The following is a 23,688-nucleotide window of genomic DNA, read 5'->3' as shown; positions in this document are numbered from 1 at the left end:
AACATTCACTTAACCAACTTATAAAGCTAGTTACTCCAAAAAAATTTGAAACGTCTCTAGAGGGCTGACAATATGGATAAAAGACAACACCTACCAGGTATTTCAAAATTGGTTAAGGCCACCCCCACTATAACACTGATGCTCTGTACTTCCTCTAATCTGACCCGATCTCAAACCTTCAAATGGCATACACTCTAGAAAACTCCAGATAATGTGATCAACAGATCTTCAGCTTTTCTCTGCATGTCCTACCACCTTGTAGTCTTAATTATCTACTAAAGATAAGACCTCCTCTGATGCAGCAGAGGTAACAGCATCTTAGCTAACCTTACAATGTGCTTACTAAATAGCAGGCACTGTTCAAATGCTTTGCATATTATAACTCATTTAATCCTACTTGAACCTATGAGATACGTGCTAGTATTATTATCCACACTTATAAAGAAACTGAAGCATACAAATATGTGATACAGTTAATAAATGGCAGAGCCAGGGGTCTTAACTCAAGCAGTCTGGATTTAGAGCTCTCTTAACCACTACTCTTCACTCTCATGGAGATATTTTTTCCTTCTAATACCCATCCTACCTCAGGACTGGGAAGATAAATATCTTCCTTTCTCCCTCTGCTATGCTTTCCTAGAAAAATCTCAGTCCTGGTTGAGCTCCATTATCTGCTTTTTCCATACCTGAACCCAAGCAACTGAATACTGCTGAAGGAAAGTCGTACAACCAAGCTGCCATACTTTCATTTAGGAATCCTACTTTTTTTCTCCCCCAAAGTTATCTCCTCTAGTCCTATAGCTTCAAATAGCATGTTAACTAATACATCCTGAGTTTCTAATAACCACTTTTCCTCTCTTATTATTCTAACCAGTTAGACTCCAGCACACCACTGAATCTGGTTTCTACCCTTGAGCCCCTATAATCCATCCTCCACACGATGTCATTATGAGAATATTCAAACTCAAATATACCAGCATTTTTTGCACTACAGGGCATTTTTTATTTGCTGTTCTCTATACCTCAAAGCTCTCCAGTCAACTCTTTGTGTGGCAAATTCCTTTCCATCCTCCAAGTAATTAGTATCAACCCTCAAGAAGTTTTCTGATCAGTCTCTCAATCGGCCTGCGCCAGGCCCACAATCTTACCACGTACTCCAGAATATCACATTACAGTGTGTTTCCTTCCTAGCACTTACTACAGCCTGAAACTGCCCTCCTTATTTGCTTGTTTCCTAACGGTGGTCTTTTGACCATGGCTCCTGAGAAGTTTCACTTCAACTATTACCATATTACCTCCCAGTTTTACTACCTTCAGCTTCTTTAACAGTCAATTAATTTTTACACAGCAAAAAATAGTTTGAGCATATTAATCCCTGCTGGAAGGTCAATTTATAATCCATGAAAAGCACTTTAGCCCAGTGCTTACTTAGCACATAAGAAGTACCCTTATCATTGCTAAAATTGTGACATTCAATTACTTAGCAATGAAATGCAAGCTCTTAATCCTAAAGCTTTTTCATAAATTGGACCATTCAAGCTATCTTCTAATTCATATTTCTGTCCTAGCTAAGCAAAACCTAGTGACAAAGATTCTTTGCTTGACCAAACTTTAGTCAAGCTTCTGAACCCTCTCGCAGGCCCATATGTGCACTTTCTTGTAAAATGTAGTTCTACCAAGAACCCCAGTAGGTCTATTTAACCAGAAACACACCACCCCAATACCTGATCAGGTTCACCATCCAAAATTTGATCACCTGGTGTGTCTTCATTCAGCAAGAATCCCACTAGGTCGGTTTAGCCAGAATCCCACTTACCCCTTATGTTTCCTCTTAGTAGTTTTCCATTGACCCCCACCCTGCTCCATGGCTGTAAACCGCTATATGTGGAGTTGAGCCAGTCTCTCTCCTCCACTGTAAAATCCTGTTCCAGTGGCTCCTGTACCTATTACCTATTGTGAAAATCCTGATTAAAGTCAGCCTTACCATTTTTTTTTTTTAAGCTGAGCCATCTGCCACCTATTGGCAGCCCAGTTTGGGCCAGGAATTGAACCGGCGACCCTGTTGCTCACAGCTCGCACTCTTGAGCGAGCTCTTAACCAACGGAGCCACTCAGCCGGCCCCAGCCTTACCATCTTTAACAAATGTCATTGCATATACTTTTCATTAACATTAATCAACTGTCCACTGTTCAAGATTTGCTCCCTCCTATCTCAGTGCATATGTTATTCCTTTTCTGGATATGCCCCATACTCTTCTCAGGCACTTTATTCCCTTTCAAATTATATTCAAAATACTGTGATTCTACACAGTAATTTCTGATTCAACGCCTCTGACTTGGCTTATTCTTTAATAGGTACCTTTTCCAATATTTAGAAAATGGCTTAAATTATGTAATGGTACTTAAAAATACACATATGCTTCATGTTTCTAAGAGTTTAATGTTATTTTTTAATTGTGGTAAGACACTTAACATAAATTTAATAATATTAACTATTTTTAAGTGAACAGCTCAGTAAAGTATATTCAAATTGTTGTGCAATCTAGCTCCAGAACTTTTTCATTTTGCAAAACTGAAACACTATATCCATTAAACAACAACTCCCCTTTATCCCTCTCCCCCCAGCCTATGGCAAATACCATTTTACTTTCTGTTTCTAATGAATTTGACTAGATACCTCATAGAAGTGAAATCATGCAGTATTTTTGTCTTTTGGTGACTAGCCTATTTCACTTAGTATAATGTCCTCAAGTTTTATCCATATTGTAGCATGTGACAGGATTTTATTCCTTTTTAAGAATAATATTCTATTGTATGTATGAAGTGTGATCAAAAGATATGGTGAATGTTGCTGCCAAGTGCCACCCAACGGAAAGGCAGGGATCTTCAATAAGGGAAGCAGCACATCGAACCTTAGTAATACTGTGTGACAAGTTTCAACTTGTTTGGTATAGTCAGTCGGGTGTGAGCTATGGGTCAGAGGAGGCATTTTTTAAAGTGTGCCATAACTCATCCTCCATCATGACAATGCTCTGTGTCACACATCGCTTCTGGTATGGCAATTTCTGTCAAATAAAAACATTACGGTGTGTCCTTATCCACCTTATTCACCGGATCTGGCACCGTGAGACTTTGGCTCTTACTCCAAGTCAAAATGACCACGAAAAGTAAATGTTTTGAATCAATTCAGGACATAGAGGCAGCTACAACAGCACAACTAAAGACACTCACGAAAGAAGACTTCCAGAACTGCTTCAGAAAGTGGCAAGAACAATGGGATAAATGTGTTCAAAACAAGGGGGAGTATTTTGAGTGGGATTAATGGCAATGTGTCTTTAAACATTCACCGTAGTTTTCTATCACACCATATATATACCGTATTTTGTTCATCTATTCATTCGTTCATAGACATTTAGGTTGTTTCTACCTCTTGCCTTTAGTAAACAGTAGTTGCTATGAACTTGGGTGTGCAAATGTCTCTGAGATTCTGCTTTCAATTCTTTTGCATATATATTCAGATGTGGCCTTGCTAGATTATACAGTAGTTCTATTTTTAATTTTTTGAGGAACCGCCATACTGTTTTACAAAGCACCTGTACCATTTTACATTCCCAGCAAACAGTGCGCAAAGGTTCTAATTTCTCCACATCATCAACACTTGTTATTTTGGGTTTGTTTGTTTTTTAAAAAAATAGTAGCCATACTAACGGGTGTCAGGCGGTATGTCATTGCAGAGAGATTTGCATTTCTCTAATGATTAATGGTGTTCAGTATCTTTTCATAAGCTTGTTAGCCATTTGTATATCATCTTTGGAGAAATGCCTACTCAAGTCCTTTGTCCATTTTTCAACTGAGTTGTCTTTCTGTTGAGTTTCAGGAGTTCTTTATATATTCAGGGTATTAGCCCCTTATTAGATAGATATATGATTTGGGACTATTTCCTCCCATTCTGTATGTTGCCTTTTCACTCTTCTGATTGTGTCCTTTGAATCACAGAAGCTTTTTGATACAGACATTTTTAAGTTTGATGTAGTCTCATTTGTCTATTTTTACTTTTGTAACCTGTGCTTTTGCAGCCACATCTAAGAAATCATTGCCAAACCCAAAGTCATAAAGTTTTCCCTGTTTTCTTCCATGAGTTTTGTAGTTGTATGTATTAGGTCTTTAATCCATTTTGAGTTAATTTTTGTATATGGTATAAAGCAAGGTTTCAACTTCACTCTTTTGGACATGGATATCCAGTTTCCGCAAAACCATTTGTTGAAAAGGCTACCCTTGCCCAATTGGTGGTCTTGGCATCCATTATTGATAATCATTTGACCATATATACACGTGAGTTTACTTCAGGGTTTTCTATTCGATTACATCACTCTCTCTGTCTCCCTTCATGCCACTACCACACTGTTTTAATTAATATGTCTGTCTTTATGCCAGTGCAATGTTTTTTGATTACATTAACTTTGCAATGTATTTTCACATCTTTTTAAAAAATTCCTTCTCCCTGAAACATTGAATCCCAACTTAACCTGGCTAGTACCTACTTAGCCTCAGATTGTACCCCTTTGCAAAGTCTTCCCTGACCATTCCACCATCTCAACACTCACACATACCTCCTTCCTGTGAACTCGCACTGCATACTGTACTTCCTCTGTCAGAGAACTTTCTCTGCTTTATTGTAATTGAACTGTGACTACACGGGGTGATAATCCTTATGATGCAACCCTCATCTATCATTTAGCTCTCACCTCCCCAGGTGCTCGCAAAACGCTTGACCCACATTAAATGACCAATAAACATTATAAAATTGAATGACAATAGAATATACTCAACTGGTAAAAAGAATGAATAAAGTCTATGTATTTATTTAAAAAGTGCTCCCAAGATATATAAACTAAAAAAAAAAATCAAGGTGCATAACAGTGTTTACAGTATGTTATCATTTATATTTTAAAAAGGGAGAATTACATATTCGTATAATTTGCATATGTATGATATATCTCTCAAGGAACGCACAAGGCAATAATAAAACTGATTACTTCCTGAGGGCCAAGTAAGAATTGGGTAGATGGGAGCCAGGGAGAAGGAAACTTTTCACTGTATACATTTTTTATACTTTAACATCACGTGACTTATTCCCTATATTTATTGTATTAAATAGATAAGTTTAATTTTTAAAAAAGTGAATGAATGAATAATATCCCTAAAGAACATCAAATAGCAACTGTGTAATATGGGCCATTTCCTACCTCCTTCATCTCCTAATAACAAAAAGAAAATGAAAGTGAATAAAATCTGTACCTTCAGTGTTATATTTTAATCCAGAATCATCCCACCACCCCCAAAAACCCACAGAGATTAGGAATTTTGTCAAAAAAGTGCTTGTTTTGTTTAGTACAATAATCCTCAAGTGACATTTTAAGTTAATCTTTGAATATTTTTTCTAAAACTTGAGCAGCGTAGATACCACATACTGAGCAAATATATACTGCTTATTTAGAGACATGTTCACACCTCAGCTTTATAAGATGTGGTAGCTAGCTACCAAGATGGCCTCCAATGATCCTCAACTCCTGGTATTCATGCCCTTATGTGATCCCCTCCCACACAAAATTACTTCCGACATATATGAATAAATAAAACAGTGATTATAGGCATAGGTGAAAGCAGGCCACAAAACACACTGCGGCTTCCACTTCCGTGTCTTTTGGATCACTCATTCCGGGACAAGCTGGCCTTTGTCATAAAGACACTTCAAGGAGCCATGTGGGGAGGCACTGAGGACTCCCTCTAATAGCTAGAAACAACTTCCCTGCATGTGAGTGAGCCACTTCGGAAGAGGGTTTTCCAACCCCAATCAAGCCTTTAGGTGACTGTAGCCCAGGCCAACATCCGACTGCAACCTCTCAAAATACTCAGGCCACAACCTCCAATGAAACTGCTCCCAATCCCTTCCAACAGAAACTGAGAGATATTTATTATTGTTTTCAGTCACTACATTTTGAAATAATGTGTTATACAGCAATTCATAACTAAAAAAAGTTTATTCTCAAATAATATTCTTTGTTAAACCAACCTCTATAACTTAAAAGACATAATAAAAACAGTACTAATGATCAGATCACATAAACTAATAAGCAGTTTCAAAATGTAGTGGGTTGTCAGAAAAGTCATGATGCATTTTTGCAACAAAAAACAGAAAAAAATATGTCATGACTTTTCCGACAACCCAATAGAATCAGGTAGGCTCAGGGCGTAGTGATTTAAAGACAGCCTTCCAAAAAATGATGGATGCCACAAAGAAAAGCTTGCTGGAACTCCTCATTCAGGCTCAAAGGCGAAGTACTGACTAACTGGTGGTAACACTTACATAATTGGTGGCATACAATATGGAAGTCACTTAAATATTTATGTTTCTTCCAAAATGACAGACCCTAATGTTAAGGCAAGTGTATGTTCCATCTTCTTTTCTCAGGAGAAAAGCTTCCACTCAAGAAACTTTAAAAGTTAGACACATTGTTAAGATATGTGCAAGTGTGTATGGAAATGCCACAGTGCCAAAAGTGCATCATGCTGCAAACAAGCAAAAAGTATCATCAGCAGACTGGGACAGCATTTGTGGTACACAATATATAACAGTTCCAATTATCTAGGAAACTGGATTGATCATAATAACACATATCCTAAAGGTTTCAGGTGGCTGATATTTTATAGTACTTTTTAAATAATGTAACAGCACAATCAAAAGCAATTGGAAATGCAGGGCTATTTACCCATTTATTTCAAAGGATTAAGACTATTGTTTTTTTACAGTTTTCTGATTATAGTCAGTTGTCACTTTTCAATGATGACAGCTTATCTGCACTGCTTCTATACTGCTGCTTTATTTTGTAGTAGAGACACAGGAAAGAAACCACTTGTTTCGGTGAAGGCTCTTTTACAAAATAAAGACAATTCATCCAAAAGGCTCTTACTTCCAAACTCAGGTTGCATCTCAGAACCTTAAATTAAAAGCAATCTGACTCCTGGTTGAATAGCAAATTATTGTGTGCACTGATAAACCTAGTAACACTCAGGTAAATTATTTTTTTGGAAAACAACACCACCAAATAAATAGTCTGCTTATCTAAACTCTTTGTTCATGAGCACAAAATAATGGCAACTTAAACGTTAGACTCATAATATAGATATATGCCTGTAAATAACCATAGTGAGTTGAAATATATGACGTATGTTACAGAACAAGAGTAGGGAATTTATTTTCCTGCCTGTTCACATAAAACTCTTACCATAAGAGAGGAGAATATTCCATTGCCTCAGAAGAAAATAGGCTGGATATATGAAAATATAGCACTAAGTTAAGAAGAGAGAAGGAAGTAAAGGAGATATCAGATTCTTTTATGCTATTACATCATCTACTCTTATAAGAGCTTTGCCAGATAAACATATTGACATTTCATTACTCTTGAATCAAGTCATCACTTTGTCATATAAAAGGCTCCCAGTAGTTTTTATATTTATATTTATTTTTTTAGATTCAAAGGTTTCTTAAAGATACTGTGCCCTAATAATAAAAGTGAGTACTTTATTTGCAAAGTCTAACATTTTTGAAAAAATAGACAATTGTGATTCAATAATAACCACATTAACTTTCTGTCTTCATATTGTATTTTTAAAGCTAACTCTAGTATACCCTTGAATTTATAACTAAGGCTTTATTTCCCAATTCTTTCAAAGATAAAATTCTAACGCATTTCCAAGCCTTGTATGTTACAGTGTTTCCCAAAATTCTGGCCACCAACCAGATAAGAGATTATTTTATGGGTTTAAGACAAGGCTAAGTAACACTGAATCAAGTGAGGAAGTTATTCCCCCTTCATTATCCTTTAATTTCTCAGATTGCATTCTGAAGTCTCAGAATTGGTGAGGTGTTATCAACACCTCTGCAATTGTTGCTAATTGCCCTTTTAAGCCAAGAACAGTAAATCTCAGGCTTAGAGTCTTCAGCAGGCAAATAATTCTAGGTAGAATTTGACAACACTGTTTTGTTTTCATTATTTTCATCTTTATGTCTACCTTCCGTTTATGGCAAGTGATACTTGCTTTTTACTTCTGGTGGTTACTTCAGTTTCCTTTAAAAATTATTTTCACAATCACATTGATATAAAGAAATATTAAGAAAATAAGTATGCAGGAAGGATGCAGCTATGGCCAAAATTTTGAAGATGATATAAAAATGACGAAGTTTGAGAAATACTACACTTACCCATTGAGTCAACAATAAATGCCTACTATAAGCATGCCATTCATTAAGCCACCATGAAGGACAAAAAAGATCTTCAAAGAAATATAAACAGGAAAGTCAGAAGAAGAGGAAATTACTTCAAAATGAGGTAATTAAAAAAGATTCACAGAGGAGGTGGCATTTGAGTTAGGACTTGATAGGTATGATCTGGACATGTAGAAGACAGGGAGAACATTTAAAGAGAACAAAAGCATAACAGTACAGACCTGAGTGGTGGCATGCTTCAAATCTTGATTGTGCTGGGGTTACATGGGTGTGTATATAATGTTTATGTTAAATGAGTGCAACTGTATGTAAATTTTTCCTTGATAAACGTGATACCATATATTTGACCTATGCAATAAAAAATCATTGAGGTTTCAAGCTTGACTCCTTGGGGAAGGTGAGGTGAACATAATGAGAAAAGAGAAATCACAATTTAAAGACAAGGGCATCAAAAGTACTTATTTTCATATAATAAGCGATAAAAACTGTTAACTATTATACAAAAACAGGAGCTCTATACTTCCACATACTAGTTTTATTTCAGGGAGAGAACATACCTGAATTAAGGCTTACCTATTAAAATTAAATGTACTGTCTCCTCCCCACCCCTTCAAGAAAGAAGCACATTAATAGCACTCATCACTAACAAAGTAACAAAGAATAGACAGGAGTAGTCACACTAGTTGTGTGCTAATGACACCTGACAGAGTTTAGTAAAATAATTTAAGATTGTATTCAATACTTAGATCCCTATAGTAAACAATTTAGAAACTGCCTTAGAATTTACATTTTAACAACTCTTTTCAATGGCCTAACCTCTTAAAATTATTTAGTTATTAAGTATATTTAAAGTGGCTTTTATCACATTTCACTAGAGAGGGAAATCATTCAGAGTAAAAATAATGCCATATTAACAAGATTTTACTTATTGGAGCTTTATAATGAAATTATTAATAAAATCAATAACTTGACCATAAAATCAAATTCAATGCATGAAATAATTATGGTTATAGAAAAGCATCAAGAGACCACAAAAAAGAAGATACTCTTCTGTCATAAATTAAAGCATTAAGGCCCACAGAAACCTATGTGCATCCTTAATTTTAATAATTTACTAAGGAAAATACAAGCCTTTGTTATATCGGTAAGTTGTCACTAGATCTTCATGCTCCAGAAAGGTTAAACTGAAAGCCAAAACATAATGCGGGGAATTTCAGAGTTGAGAGGGGACTCAGCTCAAGTACTGTCATTTTCAAATTGGTGTTCTATGTACAGAAAGTCAGTTCTTGGAACTGAGGTGAAATGACATATAACGAAACCAATTTTACCACAGGCGGATTGACATAAAGTTTCTACAGCAACGGTATAAGAAACCAGCATTGAAGGAAACATTATTGGAGGACTTACTGTAATTATATTCTAGGAGATGTTAACAGTTTGGACATGAGAAAATAGGCTCTCTCTCTGTCCAGGTAAGTTTAGCAAATGATTCAATAACTTTCCCCTGAGGAACCCAAGCATAGTAGTAATGGCTTTGAGAAGTCCTGCAGTTAAAAGCAAATCCAGATTTAACCCAATGTGCTCCCAAATTATTTGCCAGGGAACACTGTTTTGGGACATTAAGACTATTAATGAATTCAGAACAGTGTTCAGAAGAAACATCAGCTTGAAATCCTCAGATCCTATGAAATTCCCTTTTAAACAGATGACAAAACTGAGGCCTAGAGAGAGATCAGACCTGATTAGCAGGAGAAAGAACTTGAAAGAAATCTCTCATTCCCAGGCCAGAGCTCTTTCCACTAGTTTAACTACAAAACAGGTTTCCTTTGACTTTATATAGTCAAATATTTAATTAACAACATTTCATATACACTTAACATTTCGGTTATGGTGTCACATTTTTCTTCTTTGTGTATTAAGTTAGGCATTTTTAATTCTTCCTTCAATGATTAGGTTCCTAATAATCAGGTCAACCTGGAGATTTGCTATTGTTTAGCAATTCTGGGAAATGGTTTAGTTCCGAGTGCAACTGAAAATAATCACTAAAGTAAAGCATTTGTAGTACAACTGGTATTAATTTCTCTTGTCATAACTTCTGTCAGCTCAATCAACTAAATCACTGTGTTGTTTATCAGGTGGTGAATTACTAAACACAGTATGCTGACATGTTACACATAGTAAAATTAAGATCTTACATCTGCATTGACGATAGCTAACAAACATCGAAATAGAGAGATTTTGGTTTCACTATATAGTTCGGGGCTCATGTGTCAGGCAAACACTAAGTTTCATTAACTTCTTGTAATTACCAAAAAAAAAAAAAAAAGCTTTGATTGCCATTATTACATTCTCCAAATCAGATTTTCCCAGTCTTTATATTTCTCAAATTCTATAGAACTCTAAGGTAATGTAAGAATAATCGAAACAGTTTAGATCGCTTTTGAAAAGTGTAGTTGTGGGCCACTTGCCCTCCCCCGCTCAGGGTAGGAAAGAAGAATGCAGAAGAACAAGTGTGTTGCAACTCTAACAGGCTTGGAAATCAAAGGTGGTAATTGTTAACAACTTCCTTATGACTAATCTGACGTCTTCTAATAAACTTCTGCACTCCTTTGCAACCTCCCACATGGACCATTAACCATGGCTGACATTGGTGTCTCCTCAATATTAAAAAAAAACACAACCCAACAAATTAATTAATGAGAGTGCGCGACGCGTTGATTCCGCCAACAAAGAGGTTACCTGCGCGCCTTCATCGCAAAGGTGCGACCTCCACCCCCACCTTGCGCACAGCTCGGTGCCAACGCGGGAGCCTCGGGACCAGCCACCGGACGCCCCGGCCCCGCCCACCGCCACCCTTGCCCGAGGCCGTCCGAGGCCTCCGGCCGGCCCGGCTCGCAGGTCCCAGCGCAGCTCCCGCTTCCCCGGAAACCAGAGGGCAGCCGCCGGCTTCGCAGATCAAAGCGGGGCCAGGGCGGCTACACCCCCGACGCCACAAGCAGCCTGACCCGCGGAGTGTCCCCGCGACTTCAGAACGAGCCAGGCCGAGGAAGCCGATCGGGGCCACCGGCCGGCCCGCGACTGATCTGGAGGAAGGGACGCTGTTACCTGCTGTGGGCTCCGCCGCTACCCGCCAGCGCCGCTCTCCTGGCAACCGCGGCAGCTACACCAGAGGCCGAAAGCCTAAGGGCCTAGTGACAGCTCCCGGCGTGCACCGCGCGGCGCTCACTCCCACGCCGGTGATGACGTCAACGGTGCTCCATCTCCTCCCCCGCCCAGCTCTTGGCTTCCCGTTGCTACCTGTTACCATGGCGCCCTCACGGGGACTGTCAGGGAAGTGGCCCACAGCCACCAACTGCAGGAGTGGCCTGGAAAAGGATATACATACAGTAAGTCCAGGACTTATCAAAGGTTGTAAAAACGGTTAATCCTGTGATTCATGAAACTAGAGTTAACCACACTCTTCTGCACAGGGAACAGAAAACTTCTTCCGTTTTTCTGTTTCATCTTGGAGTTATCGTGTCTAAATTTAGAAGCGATGCTAAGTCAGTCCTGGACATATGATGCCTCATATAGAGAACTACCAGAGATCTGCCCGACCACAGTTCTTAAAAGAGACCACAGTTCATAAAAAAAAAAAAACACCAAAACTAAACACAAAAACAAGATAAAGTGGGTTTGGGGTGGAAAATTCTGCTCTCGGGCCTCCTGGGGACAGTGCCCACTTGTATTGCCTCCCTTCATCGTCTCCCTCTCTTCCAGCCTCACCTCTATCCACACTAGCCAAATGCGTGCGCTCAGGGTTTGATTTTAAAGGTCATTTCCAGGGAGACTAAAGCATCTTGTCACGCCCATAAGAAGCAGAGTGGGAGGATCGTTCGGCTCTCCCCGCCCATCTTTCTCAGAGCACAGACCGATCGGGATTTGAAAATGCTCACGCCCCGCAGGTCCAGTCCTCGCGGAGGCGCGCTCTCCGCCCGGCAGGTGGCGCTGTGGGCTGGCTGGCTGTTTCAGCCGAGCGAGAGAGTCCGGGAATCCCGCGCCGCCGCCACCACCCCTGCCGTGCTGCTGTTTCTACTCGGGTCGCGTGTGCAGGCGCTGCTGGCCCCAGTGGCCCGGGTTCGCCAGAACCTCCGGCTGGGCCCCCGCCATGGCGGCAGCGGCAGAGACGCGGGTGTTCCTGGAAGTGCGGAGACGGCTGCAGAGCGCGCTGCTGATCCTGGGGTAAGGCCAGGGCTGGGAGTGTGGGTTCCTAGGCGCAGTGCCTAGCTCGCTTTTCGGCTGCCCGAGGAGTCTCCGCCTCCCTCGGATGGACGGATTTTTGAGTTTCTTCTTTCCAGTTGCTTAGAGCCCTCTTGATTACTCAAGTGGAGTGCCCTTCCCCAGTCCCCATTCGATTGGCCATCTCAGCCTCACCTGGGAGCTTTTTAAATGCAGTCTCAGCCCCACACCAGACCTGCTGAATCAGAACTCACATTGTAACACGCACGCTACCCAGGATTCAGATGCACGTTAAAGTTTGGGGATCGCTGATGTAAAACACCAGTGACAGTACCTGGCATTTCCAACAAAACAGTGCTAAAAATGCCTTGTCCACCTCTTTTCAGGATCCTCATTATAACATCAGTTCCAAAGTGAGAGCCTCCTGTTTTGTAAATAAACACGGTGTTTTTTTTTCTCTCCCCAAATTATTCAGTATGGGGAAACTGACAAAGTCGTTCAAAACGTGTGTTCAATAGACGACTAACAAAAGTTGCAGACTAATTGGAGTTCATTCTTTTATTCAGATTCCGAGCTCCAATGAGAAGTCTGCAAACAGAAAGCGTTCTCCCTGTTGTTTGTTTTGTAGTATGTGATCCGTTCTACTATTCCCTTGTGACCAGTTTCAAATAAAGTAAATTAAATGTTACAATCCTAAAAATTTTGTTACACAGCGCCACTCTGAGGCAGACTGATGCTTAGCTTTCTCTTTTCTCTTAGGCAGGTGTCTGGTGTGGCAGTTTTGGATTTGGCATAAGTGAATTCAAATCTTACCTTCTTTACGAGGGTAGAATCATTTAATCTGATTTTTTTTTCAGGGGCTATTTCACTCTTCTTTCTACCTCTCAAACCCTGAGTTCAGATAAGTATCTCCAATTCCAGTCCGGCTTGTAGGGTTATTAGGAGCCCAGGCCTTATACAGAACAAAACTCCCCACATCCTCTCACGAAAGGGGCACTTCAAGGTTCTCCTAGATTACTCTCCCTTGTTTAAGCAAGTTCAGAAACCTAACTTTGCTGAACTACTGGCTGGTCCGCAGTAGTCCTTGTTCAGCTTTTATCACCTGTCAATTCCTCCTACTATAAAAACCACTGCTAATTTCACTCAGTAAAGATTAGTTTTGCCATTTTTAACTATGGATTCATACAGCATGCACCTTTTTGTTTCTGGCTGCTTTCCTTCAACAGTGTTTCTGAGATTCATGTTTCATCTATTCTGTTAAATGTATCAGTACTCCATTTTTTTTTCTTGCTGAGTAGTTTTACACTGTATGAATATATGATGACTTATTTATACATTCTTCTATTACTGGATATTTTGTGTGTTTCTAGAACTTTCTTATTATGAATAAAACTGCTATAACATTGTCATATAAGATTTTTTGTGGACATACATTTTCCTTTCTCTTGGATAATTACCCGAGTGGAATTGCTGGGTCATAGGGTGGATGGGAGCTTTATTTTATGAGAAGCTGCCAAACAGTTCTCCAAAGTAGTTGTATCATTGTACACTCTCGCCAGAAAAAAGAGAGTTCCAATTGCTTTACATTCTCGCTTGTATGTAGTTTTGTCAGTGTTTTTGATTTTAGCCATTCTAGTGGTAGAAAGTGGTATCTCATTCTGATTTTTAATTTGTATTTCCCAGATTAATAATGTTGACCACCTTTTCGTTTGTTTTTTGGTTGTTCACACATGTTCCTTGGTAAAGTATCTTCTAATTTTTTGGCATTAAAAAAAATCAGGTTGTTTGTCTTATTGTTGAATTTAAAGAGTTCTATGTTTAGTCTGCAAACAAGACCTTTCTCATTTATGCCTTGTGAGTATATGAATATTTTCTTGCAGTCTGTAACTTACCTTTTCATTTTCTTTCTTTCTCTTTTTTCAATTTTTAAAGATTTTATTGGGGAATTGTGGAAGGGAACATTGTGTTTTTCCAGGACCCATCAATTCCAAGTCAAGTTGTTGTCCTTCAGTCTTAGTTGTGGAAGGTGCAGCTCAGCTCCAAGTCCAGTTGCCGTTTTTAATCTAGTTGCAGGGGGCGCAGCCCATCATCCCTTGTGGAAGTCAAACTGGCAACCTTGTTGTTAAGAGCACACGCTCTAACCAACTGAGCCATCCAGCCACCCGTTGGCAGCTCAGCTCAGCCACAGTGCACTGGCCCATGTGGGAATCGAACTGGCGACCCTTTTGCTCAGAGCTCGAGCTCTAACCAACTGCGTCACCCGACCGGCCCTACCTTTTTCATTTCTTAATAGTGTTTTGATGAACAGAAAATTTTAATTATAATGAAGTCCAGTTTATTGCATTTTTTAGTGGTTGATATTTTTTGTGTCTTAAGAAATCTTTGTCTACCTCAAGATTGTAAATAATTTTTTCCTATGTTTATTTTCTAGGAGTTACATAGTTTTGGCTTTTACATTTAGGTCTGTGAAGATGTCAAATTCATTTTTGCGTTTGGACTGAGGAAGGGGTTTCACAGTTCAGTTTTTTGGTTTTTTTGTAAGGATATCCAGTTTTATTGACAATCATTAGAAAGACCGTCGTTTCTCTCATTGAAATAACTCGTGTCTTTGTCAGAAATTAGTTGACTATACTGTTTGCTTGGTATGCCTTTTTCTGCCCTTTTACTCTCAATCTTTTTCTGTATAAAGATTTTGTAACATATACTGGGTGGAGTTTTTAAAAATCCATTCTGACAAGCTCTGCATTGTAATTAGAATTTTGTAGTCTATTTACAGTTAATGTCAATTATATGATTAAGTTTTATTCTTGTTCCTAATCTTAAAAGAAATACTTAGCATTTTATCATTCAGTGTGAAGTTTACTTTTGGCTAATATGTTTGGTAGATTTCTTAGTTCCCTTTTCCTACTTTACTAAGGATTTTAATTATGAATAGATGTTATGTTTTCTGTAATGATTTCTGCACGTATTGTGATGGTCATATTTTTTCCTTTAATCATTACGTCTGTAAATTGCATTAGAAAAATCTATTATGTTAAGCTATTTTAGCATTCCTGGGATAAACCTTAGCCACTCATTCATTCAATCCACAGATATTTACTGAATTCCTATTCTAGTTCCAAAAGCTGAGATTCTAAGTGTTGCGTATATAGCTGTGAACAGCAAAGACAAAAATAGTTTCTCTTATTGACCTAACAATCTAATGATGGCAGTGGGCAAAAAATACACAGCATAAAATATATATAATATTATATTGAATGGAGATAAGTATCCAGAAAAAAATAAAACAGAAAAAGGGATAGGGAGAAAACAGTTACAACCTGTTATTCCAAATGAGAAAGCAACATTTGCATAATAAACTGAAAGAAGTAAGGTTTGGGACTATCGGATACATGATAGAAGACTGTTTCCCTGTAAGTTTGAAGGGTTGCCTAGTTCAGAGAGATGTGGGTGGGCTGGTAGAGTGCATAGTAGGTAGGGTCTTACAGTGAGTGGTGTGCTGATAAATGTTTAACAACCTGCTCTCCAGGAAAACAAAGCAACCAACTAAACAAAAATATCCCTGATTTGCCACATTTACTGATCTCTGTGCTTTAAATACTTTTACTATGGATGATGTCAAGCTACCGAAGTGAGGTTAACTGGTTTGCAAAATGCCTGGAATTTTAACAGTTGGCTCTAGTTTATCCGTGGGTCTTATACACCACTGAAAGTTCTTTAACTTATACTCACAGTGAGATGTGAAGTCATTGGATAGTTTCAAGCAGGGTCTGACAGGACTAGGGTTTTGAAAACTTCAAAAGTGTTAATTGGAGAGGTCCTTTGAGACTATCTATGTAAATACATTTTTCTTCATCAGACTTTTATTTTATTCTTTCATTCATTTATATCAATATGAACCCATAGTCCTGTCTTTTTTCAGTGGGTTGCTCAGATGACACCAGATTTGGCCAGTGGGAGTCCCTTCAAGATGAGTTCTGTCTTTTTTGACCTGTCCTTATCATTTATTGATTTCTTGTTTGTTGTACAGCAAGTTGTCTAGGCTCATCTCATTTTTTTTCCTACTCCAGACCTGGATGAAGGTATTTTCCCAAAGAACCCTATTTTGTTTTCATTCATTTGTTTTTAAGTGGAAAATGACCTTTACAAACCAAGATACGAGCATAAAAAATGCTCATTACTGTTGGGGTGTCATTTTTTTCTAGGCCTGCTAGTGGACAGAACGTGTGTGTGTGTGTGTGTGTGTGTGAGATATATATGATGCTTATGTATGAATGTATGTGTGTGTATTTGTATCTATATCATATATACACATACATACAGAAAGTGCCAAAAAACATGTATACACATTTTAAGAAAGGAAAAGACAATTTAAAATTATACTGATGGTAACCACTTTGAGCACCTCTTGTAATTGCAGAAGTCAAACGTGACTTGTATTCATCTTTTGTTATCAGTATGTTTCGAATATTACAATTTTAAAAGTTTTTTTTTTTCTTCCTTAAAATGTGTATATATTTTTTGGCACCCTCTGTACATATACCTCTGTATTTTTTTACTGTATCTGTTTATGTACATTGAAAACCATGACTTCACGCAGATGTTTCCCATCCTAGTCTACCACCGTAGGATGCATTCTGGCATCCTTTTCCTTATTCGTAACACTCTTCCCACAGCGAGAATCCTGGTTTTCATTATCCTCATGACACGTGTTCACTTGGTCAGTTCTCCTCAATGCAACTACTCCACTGACATCTTTTGCCGCTTCCTTCCCCCCACCCCCCTCCAGTTTTGACACTCTCCTCACCTTCTTGGGCTGTTATGGACTGAATGTTGATGTCCTCTCAAAATCCGTACGTGGAAACCCTAAGCTCCAGTGTGATGGGGCCTTTCGCATATACTTAGGCTTAGATGAGGTCATGAGGGTGGAGCCACCATAATGGGATTAGTGCCCTCAGAAGAAAAAACAACAAAGCTTCCTTTTCATGTGAGGATACAATGAGAGAAGGTGGCCATTGGCAAGCCAGGAAGAAGGCTGTCAATAAGGACCAAATCTGCTGGCACCTTGGTCTTGGACTTTCCAGCCTCCAGAACTGAGAAGTGAATGTCTGTTGTTTAAGCTACCCAGTTTATGGTATTTTATTATAGCAGCCTGAGCTAAGACAGGCTCTGAAACCCCATGCTGAGCTGCTCCTCACCTCCCTTTCAGATTTCCTCCTCTCCCCTCTTGGGATCTGACATGGCTGCTGGATGGCTCACCCTAGCTCATAGGCTGTATGGTGGGTGCCCTCCTCACCTTGCTGGACTTCTCACATAAACTCCAGGCCACTGTGGTTCTCCTACCCTTGCATAAATGCCTGCTTTGCTCAGCCTTATGCATAGGCTGATTTTTTTTCCAGGAAGGGTAAGAGGAAGAAGAGTGGTAAGCCAGAGATGGGGTGAGAGGGGGCTTAGGAACCCAGTGGTATCTCTTGGGGCACTTCCAAGTACCAACAGCACAGTCCAATTTGAAAATCACTGAAGTAGCAAAACGGGCAAATTGTATATCTTTGGAGCAGGGGTTGGCATACTATGGCCCGTGGGCCAAATCTAACCAGCATCCTGTTTTGGTACAGCCTATAAGCAAAGAATGGATTTTACTTTTTTTTTTTTAATTAACTTTTATTTTTAATTGGGGAAGGGGAACAGTGATGGAGAATTGGGGAAGGGGACCAGCCAACTTGTTGTTCTTCAGTCTTATTTGTGGAGGACGCCAGTCGCCAACATGGCTGCCTGTCAGCAGCTCGTGGCCTCTAAGCTCAAGGTGCTGTGTTCAGTCTTAGTTGCGGGTGGGCGTAGCCAGCATCCCATGCGGGAGTCGAACCCGGCCGCCTTGTTGTTAAGAGCACATGTTCTATCCACTGAGCCATCAGGGCAGCAGCTGAGCTCAAGGTGCTGAGTTCAGTTTTAGTTGGGGGTGGGCATAGCCCACCATCTAACAGGCAGTTTTGTTGTTAGGATCACGTGCTCTCACCAGCTGAGCCATCCTGCCACCTGTTGGCAGCTCAGCGGCAGCTCAGCGGCAGCTCAGCTCAGCTCGGGTACAGCATCACTGGCCCATGTAGGAATTGAATTGGTGGCCCTGTTGCTCAGAGCTCGCACTTTTAAGCTAACTCTTAACCAACTGAGCCACTCGGCCGGCCCTTACATTTTTTTAAAGGGTTGTTTACAAAAGAAAAAAACAAAGTAGAATATACAGCAGAGACCATATATGGCCTGCACAACCTGAAATATTGGGTTGTCAGAAAAGTCATGACATATTTTTTCTATGTTTTTCAATGCAAAAATGCGCCATGACTTTCCTGACAACCCAATATTTGCAATCTGGCTTTTTATATAAAAAGTTTTCTGACCTTTGCTTTAGAAGATTATGACTTTTTAAACATCATTTCTTCAAACTGGACTTTTGACTCAAAGGTGTGAGGCTGTCTTCCTAGAAAAGATTTGGGTTCTTGATATTCTGTATTGCCAATTCAATGTATACCCATTAACTTTAAGAGGGAGCTAGCCAGAAAGTGGTCTTAAGATTTGCTAAGGCAAATGAAGAGGCCCAACCAACATTCACAACTGAACACATGGTATGACCTCTGTACTTAGGTGACACTCATGGAGGTGTCCCGCATTCTGCACTTAGATGACATGAAGTGGGTGGCCTGCCCCTTCTGTCTGCACTTAACAGAGGCTCAGGGTGCTTTTGCACCTCTGTGACAATGCTAAGCATATTTCAGCTTCATATGAAGGTCATTTCTGTATGTGTTTCTCCCCCTCTGTACTTTTGGTGTCTAGTGGACAGGGGCCGGGTTGTACTCTTCATTGCCTATACCAAGTGATTTGTAGGGAACTGGATTACTAAGTCTTTTTATGCCTACTCATACTCACTAGGTTGTTTTCTTAATTTTTTATGCTTAAAATTGACATGAAAGTTTTTTTCTCCTTTACCTTTTGTTTCACGTAATCCCTGTCTCCTTATTAAAATCTTGCATATCAAATAACAATAATTTATTGTGAGTAAAATAAAACATCATTGTAATGTTGGTCTGAGAAGCAAGGATATTTTACTCATCCATTTGGTACTCAAGTAATATTTACATAGTGCTCGACCTATGATAGTCACTATACCCCTCCATGTGCTTTCCTAGTACCCTGTATTTATCATGAATAAGTACAATGTAGTTTTCATTGATCCCTTGATCATTCCTGTTTACTTGCCTGTCCCCTACTTAAGGGAGCAGATAGCTTGTTAATTGTGTATTCCCAGTACCTGGCACATTACAGAACTCACAAAAAATATGTTGAATGAATGAATGAGAGTGAATGGATGTGTAAACCATAAGAGGGTCAAGGGATGCAAAGATGCATAAGCCACTGTCTTATGTAATCTTGTTGAATTATCTTGCCAAAAATATTTTAAAGAACAAGTACAAGACGTTTAACAGGCCAGTATTAGATTGTGCTGTTTCGAAGAAGCTGCGCTTGGGGCGGCTGGTGGGAGAGACTAGGGAGCATGAGGAAGTGGAACGGCAGCCTGTTGCAAGCAGAGCGGTCCCGGGAGTAAGCCCAGGAAGCTCCCATTAGGACAGAAGAGGGAGTCGGGACTCAGAATCACTAGCAGTGGGGGACAAGTGCACATTTTAAAACACATCAATACCACTAAAAAAGAAGAAGGAAATATACATCCCAGAACTTTCATGTTACAGTAATAGTGTTAAGAACACTCTGACCTGAACCAAACCTAGTACAGATAGGTTTCCTTTATGATCGCTTCACTGTCATTTTCTGGGATAGTTGACTTTAGGTCCTGGTAAAGAGCAACAGGGAGATCCTTTGCCATTTATGTTTCTTTCATCATGTGGTTTTCATCAAAGAAATTGTATGTGTTTTATTTTGAATTACCAGAGAGCCAAAAGAAGCAGGTTTGCTCATGGATATTTCTATAACTCCATCCTCGCTCCAGATGAAAACCCCTGCAGGCTGCACTGAGATCTGCTTTCCAGCAGAGGTCAGGCTTGTACCTTCCTCTTGCCGCGGGCTGCAGTACGTGCCTGGAGATGGACTGCACCTGCGGCTGCAGGCGCAGCTAGAATCCAGCACAAGTAAGTCATATGAGCACTCCTGTCCCTGCATGTACTTTTGCATTATAAATCAAAGGTGATTTTTCCTTTGAAAAGTAGAACTTTTCCTAGGTGAAAACAGCTGCTTATCACGGGCATGGAAAGAGCTGGGAGTCAAGGAGATCTTGGTTCTTTGCCAGTTCTGCTGTCAGGGAGGTATCAGCTGTGGGCAGTTGAACATGTCACTTAACCTTTCTGAGGCATCATCATTATTATTATTATTATTATTATTATTATTATTATTATTATTATTTTAGTATTTTTCCCTAAGTGACTTTACTTTTTAGAGCAGTTTTAGGTTTGCAGCAAAATTGAGCAGAAGGTGCAAAGATTTCCCGATACCCCATTTTGTTTCTTTAATTATAAAATTACCTGGTTCACAGAGCTGATGTGAAGATTAAATCAGATGGCAATTGTGCAAGACCTGGCTGATTTTAAAGCATTACATAGAAGTTCTTTAATTTAATAAACATTACTTGATGCTGCATGCTTGGCATTGCTCTAGGTTCTAGGGATACAGAAGTGAAGAAGCTAGGAAGGTCTCTGCCCTCGTGGAGCTTACGTTCTAATGGGTGGGATAGATAATGACCAAATTAATTACTTGGATGCAGAGAAAAGTGTTATAGGCAAAGCAAAGCAGAATAAGGGGATAGGGAGTGACTAGGGTCGGGCTGAGGGCACTCAGGGAAGGCCACTTGGAGGAGGTGGTATTTGGCCAGGGAACTGAATGGTGGAAATGATCCCATTCATTTAGAGACATTTCCAATTAGAGAGAACAGTACAGATAAGGATTCTGAAGTTGAGTTTGATGCAAAATTTGATTTTGATTGGAGCTATGCCTCTCATATTTCCAAAATTTTGTTACCGGCACATTGATTCAGTAAGATGGTAAAAATGTTTCTCAGAATAATTTATTGAATAAAATTATTCAGTTTATTGTATCTCCTACCGTGTAAGTAATATACGTTGGAGGATTAAAAATGATGTAAAAGGGGGTGACAGAGGCTGTAACAGACTGATGGGATGCTTATTATCAGTGAAGGAGTTTAATTTTTCCAGCTGTGCCCTGAGACTTCATTGCTACTTCATTTATACTAAGCCTTTCACCTGAGCTGCATGGTGCCTGGAGGTGGGGTCAGGAGGATTGTTTTGAAGAGCCATTTAAGAGATGGGGAGCATATTTCAGTTCCCCTAAGTCTCTTTGCTGGCTTTTGAAAGGAGAGAGAAGATAGAGGGAGTTTCACGCCTTCTTTGCTGAACAGTTAATTTTGGTCAAGTACTGGATTAATGAGCATTCTGAGTTGGGTGGAGTTGGTTTTAGGGACAGGGGGTAGGGAAAAGAAACATCATGGAGTTTAAGTGATATAAGATAAACACTAAGAATGAATGACTGTTGGAATATTCATGGAAAGATGACTGGGTCACTAAGGTGGGAAATAGACTAACAGACCGCCTGAGTGTACCAAATAGTGGGCAGAGGAGGAGGTGTTTCAGGGAAGAAGCTATGGGCGTCTAGCTCGTGTGGTCATCACCTTCTCTTTAGCGATGACAACAGTAACCGCAACAGGAATGTTTTATCTCTCTGGAACCTGGGAAAAGGCAGGCGTGAAAGCCATGGTGGAGTGCTTTCAGATCTGCTGCTAGTTTTCTGGGACCATGACTTTTGGTCCCATACTAAGGAGTTATGAAGACCTTCCAGAAACAGAATTGGCTTGTTGCCTACCCGTATTCTATAACAGTTAATATGCAAATAGCAAAACTTGTACTATCTAAAAATTTGGAATCAGCAAACATTGCTTAGTTTTGACTGGAGGACAAAATAAATTGACTTCTGTGTGTTGGTTTGCGTATTATTTGCATTTATTGGCCTCCTTTTTCTTTACATTTTTTAAACATATTTTACTCAAATATCTGAACAGGAAAGCTTTCAAAGGCCTGTTCTGTGGTGCATGAAAGGGCATGCAAAATAGATTTCTGAGTACTTAATTGCTTTAGTGCTTTCCATGTAATAGGCGGTGAATTAATATTTGCTGAATGAATAAATGTCAGATAGATGCATACTGATGTAAACTGGAATCAAAATATGTTGTAGGAAGTGAGTTTTGAAATTTTTAGCACTCAATTGTGATTTAGGGTTTTTGAAAAGTTGATTTTTCAACTGTAAGGACATTCTTTTAAGGACTATAGTAAACATATTGTTATACAGTTTTGAATGTAACATAGGCCAGATCATGACCCTTCACATGGAACTGGCTATAGTGAAATCTGATACAGCACAAGCATTAGATTCATCCCCAGGTGGCAGTGCTTTTCCAGAATGCCATCGTGTCAGAAAGTTCTGACTTGAACCTGCTCCATTGCATTATGCTGAGTGACCAGCAGAGGGGAGTATTTCACTGAAAATTTGTTTATTGGTTCTGAAAAGAATATTTGGATAGCTTACCCAGGTCTGCTTAATCTTAAAATACATACAAAGTAACAAACCAAATAAAAATTGCTTGGTTTTAATGGATATGACCTCATTTTTTTAGATTTTTTTTAATAGACATATTTCTGTGTAGGGGTTTTTTTAGGTTGGGTGAAAAATTTTTTTTTTCTTCATGAATAAAATAATGGAAACTAAGAGAACATACTGCCTATGCTGCACATAATGTGGGAAATATATGTTTTTTTCCACAGCTTTAATCAGACATTGAGGTTTGCTCTTGGAAGATCGAATTCTTCTTAGGAGCCATTCCATTCCCAGGATCTTGTCAAATAAAACCAGTTTCAGGATTCATTTTGTTCGTACATACTGGTAATATGCCAGAATGGACATAAATCTTATTTAAATCAAATTAAACTTAAGTTTAAAAGCTTTATTTACCAGCAGCGACACTGATGAAAAACTGCCTAACACCTAGTTGGGGAAAGCTGAGGATGGTGAAGCTCTGTGAAGGCAGCTTGATGTGAAGGAAATAGGCCCTTTTCTCTCATCCTCAGTGTTTCTATTTGTGGAATGAGAGAAACAACTCAACAGTATGTTACATGGATA

General features: G+C 39.3%; 2 protein-coding genes across 2 annotated transcripts in view; one reads left to right on the top strand and one right to left on the bottom strand.

The window, feature by feature from the left end:
* The window catches only part of DOP1A (DOP1 leucine zipper like protein A), a 92,011-nt gene extending 79,925 nt beyond the window's left edge, over positions 1-12,086 (bottom strand). Inside the window, exons 1-2 of the mRNA XM_019652491.1 lie at positions 12,052-12,086; positions 11,392-11,651 (exon numbers count right to left, since the gene is read on the bottom strand). The gene's annotated coding sequence lies outside the window, so the exon portion shown is untranslated. The remainder of the gene's footprint in view (positions 1-11,391; positions 11,652-12,051) is intronic.
* UBE3D (ubiquitin protein ligase E3D) overlaps positions 10,983-23,688 on the top strand; it is a 139,946-nt gene continuing 127,240 nt past the window's right edge. The window contains exons 1-3 of the mRNA XM_019652468.1: positions 10,983-11,672; positions 12,100-12,507; positions 20,498-20,636. Coding sequence (XP_019508013.1) covers positions 10,983-11,672; positions 12,100-12,507; positions 20,498-20,636 — 1,237 coding nt within the window. The remainder of the gene's footprint in view (positions 11,673-12,099; positions 12,508-20,497; positions 20,637-23,688) is intronic.

This window comes from Hipposideros armiger, unplaced genomic scaffold, assembly GCF_001890085.2.
Source record: "Hipposideros armiger isolate ML-2016 unplaced genomic scaffold, ASM189008v1 scaffold_180, whole genome shotgun sequence".
NCBI lineage: Eukaryota > Metazoa > Chordata > Mammalia > Chiroptera > Hipposideridae > Hipposideros > Hipposideros armiger.
The sequence above is the reverse complement of the archived record's forward strand: the minus strand, read 5'-3'. Positions and strand labels throughout refer to the sequence as shown.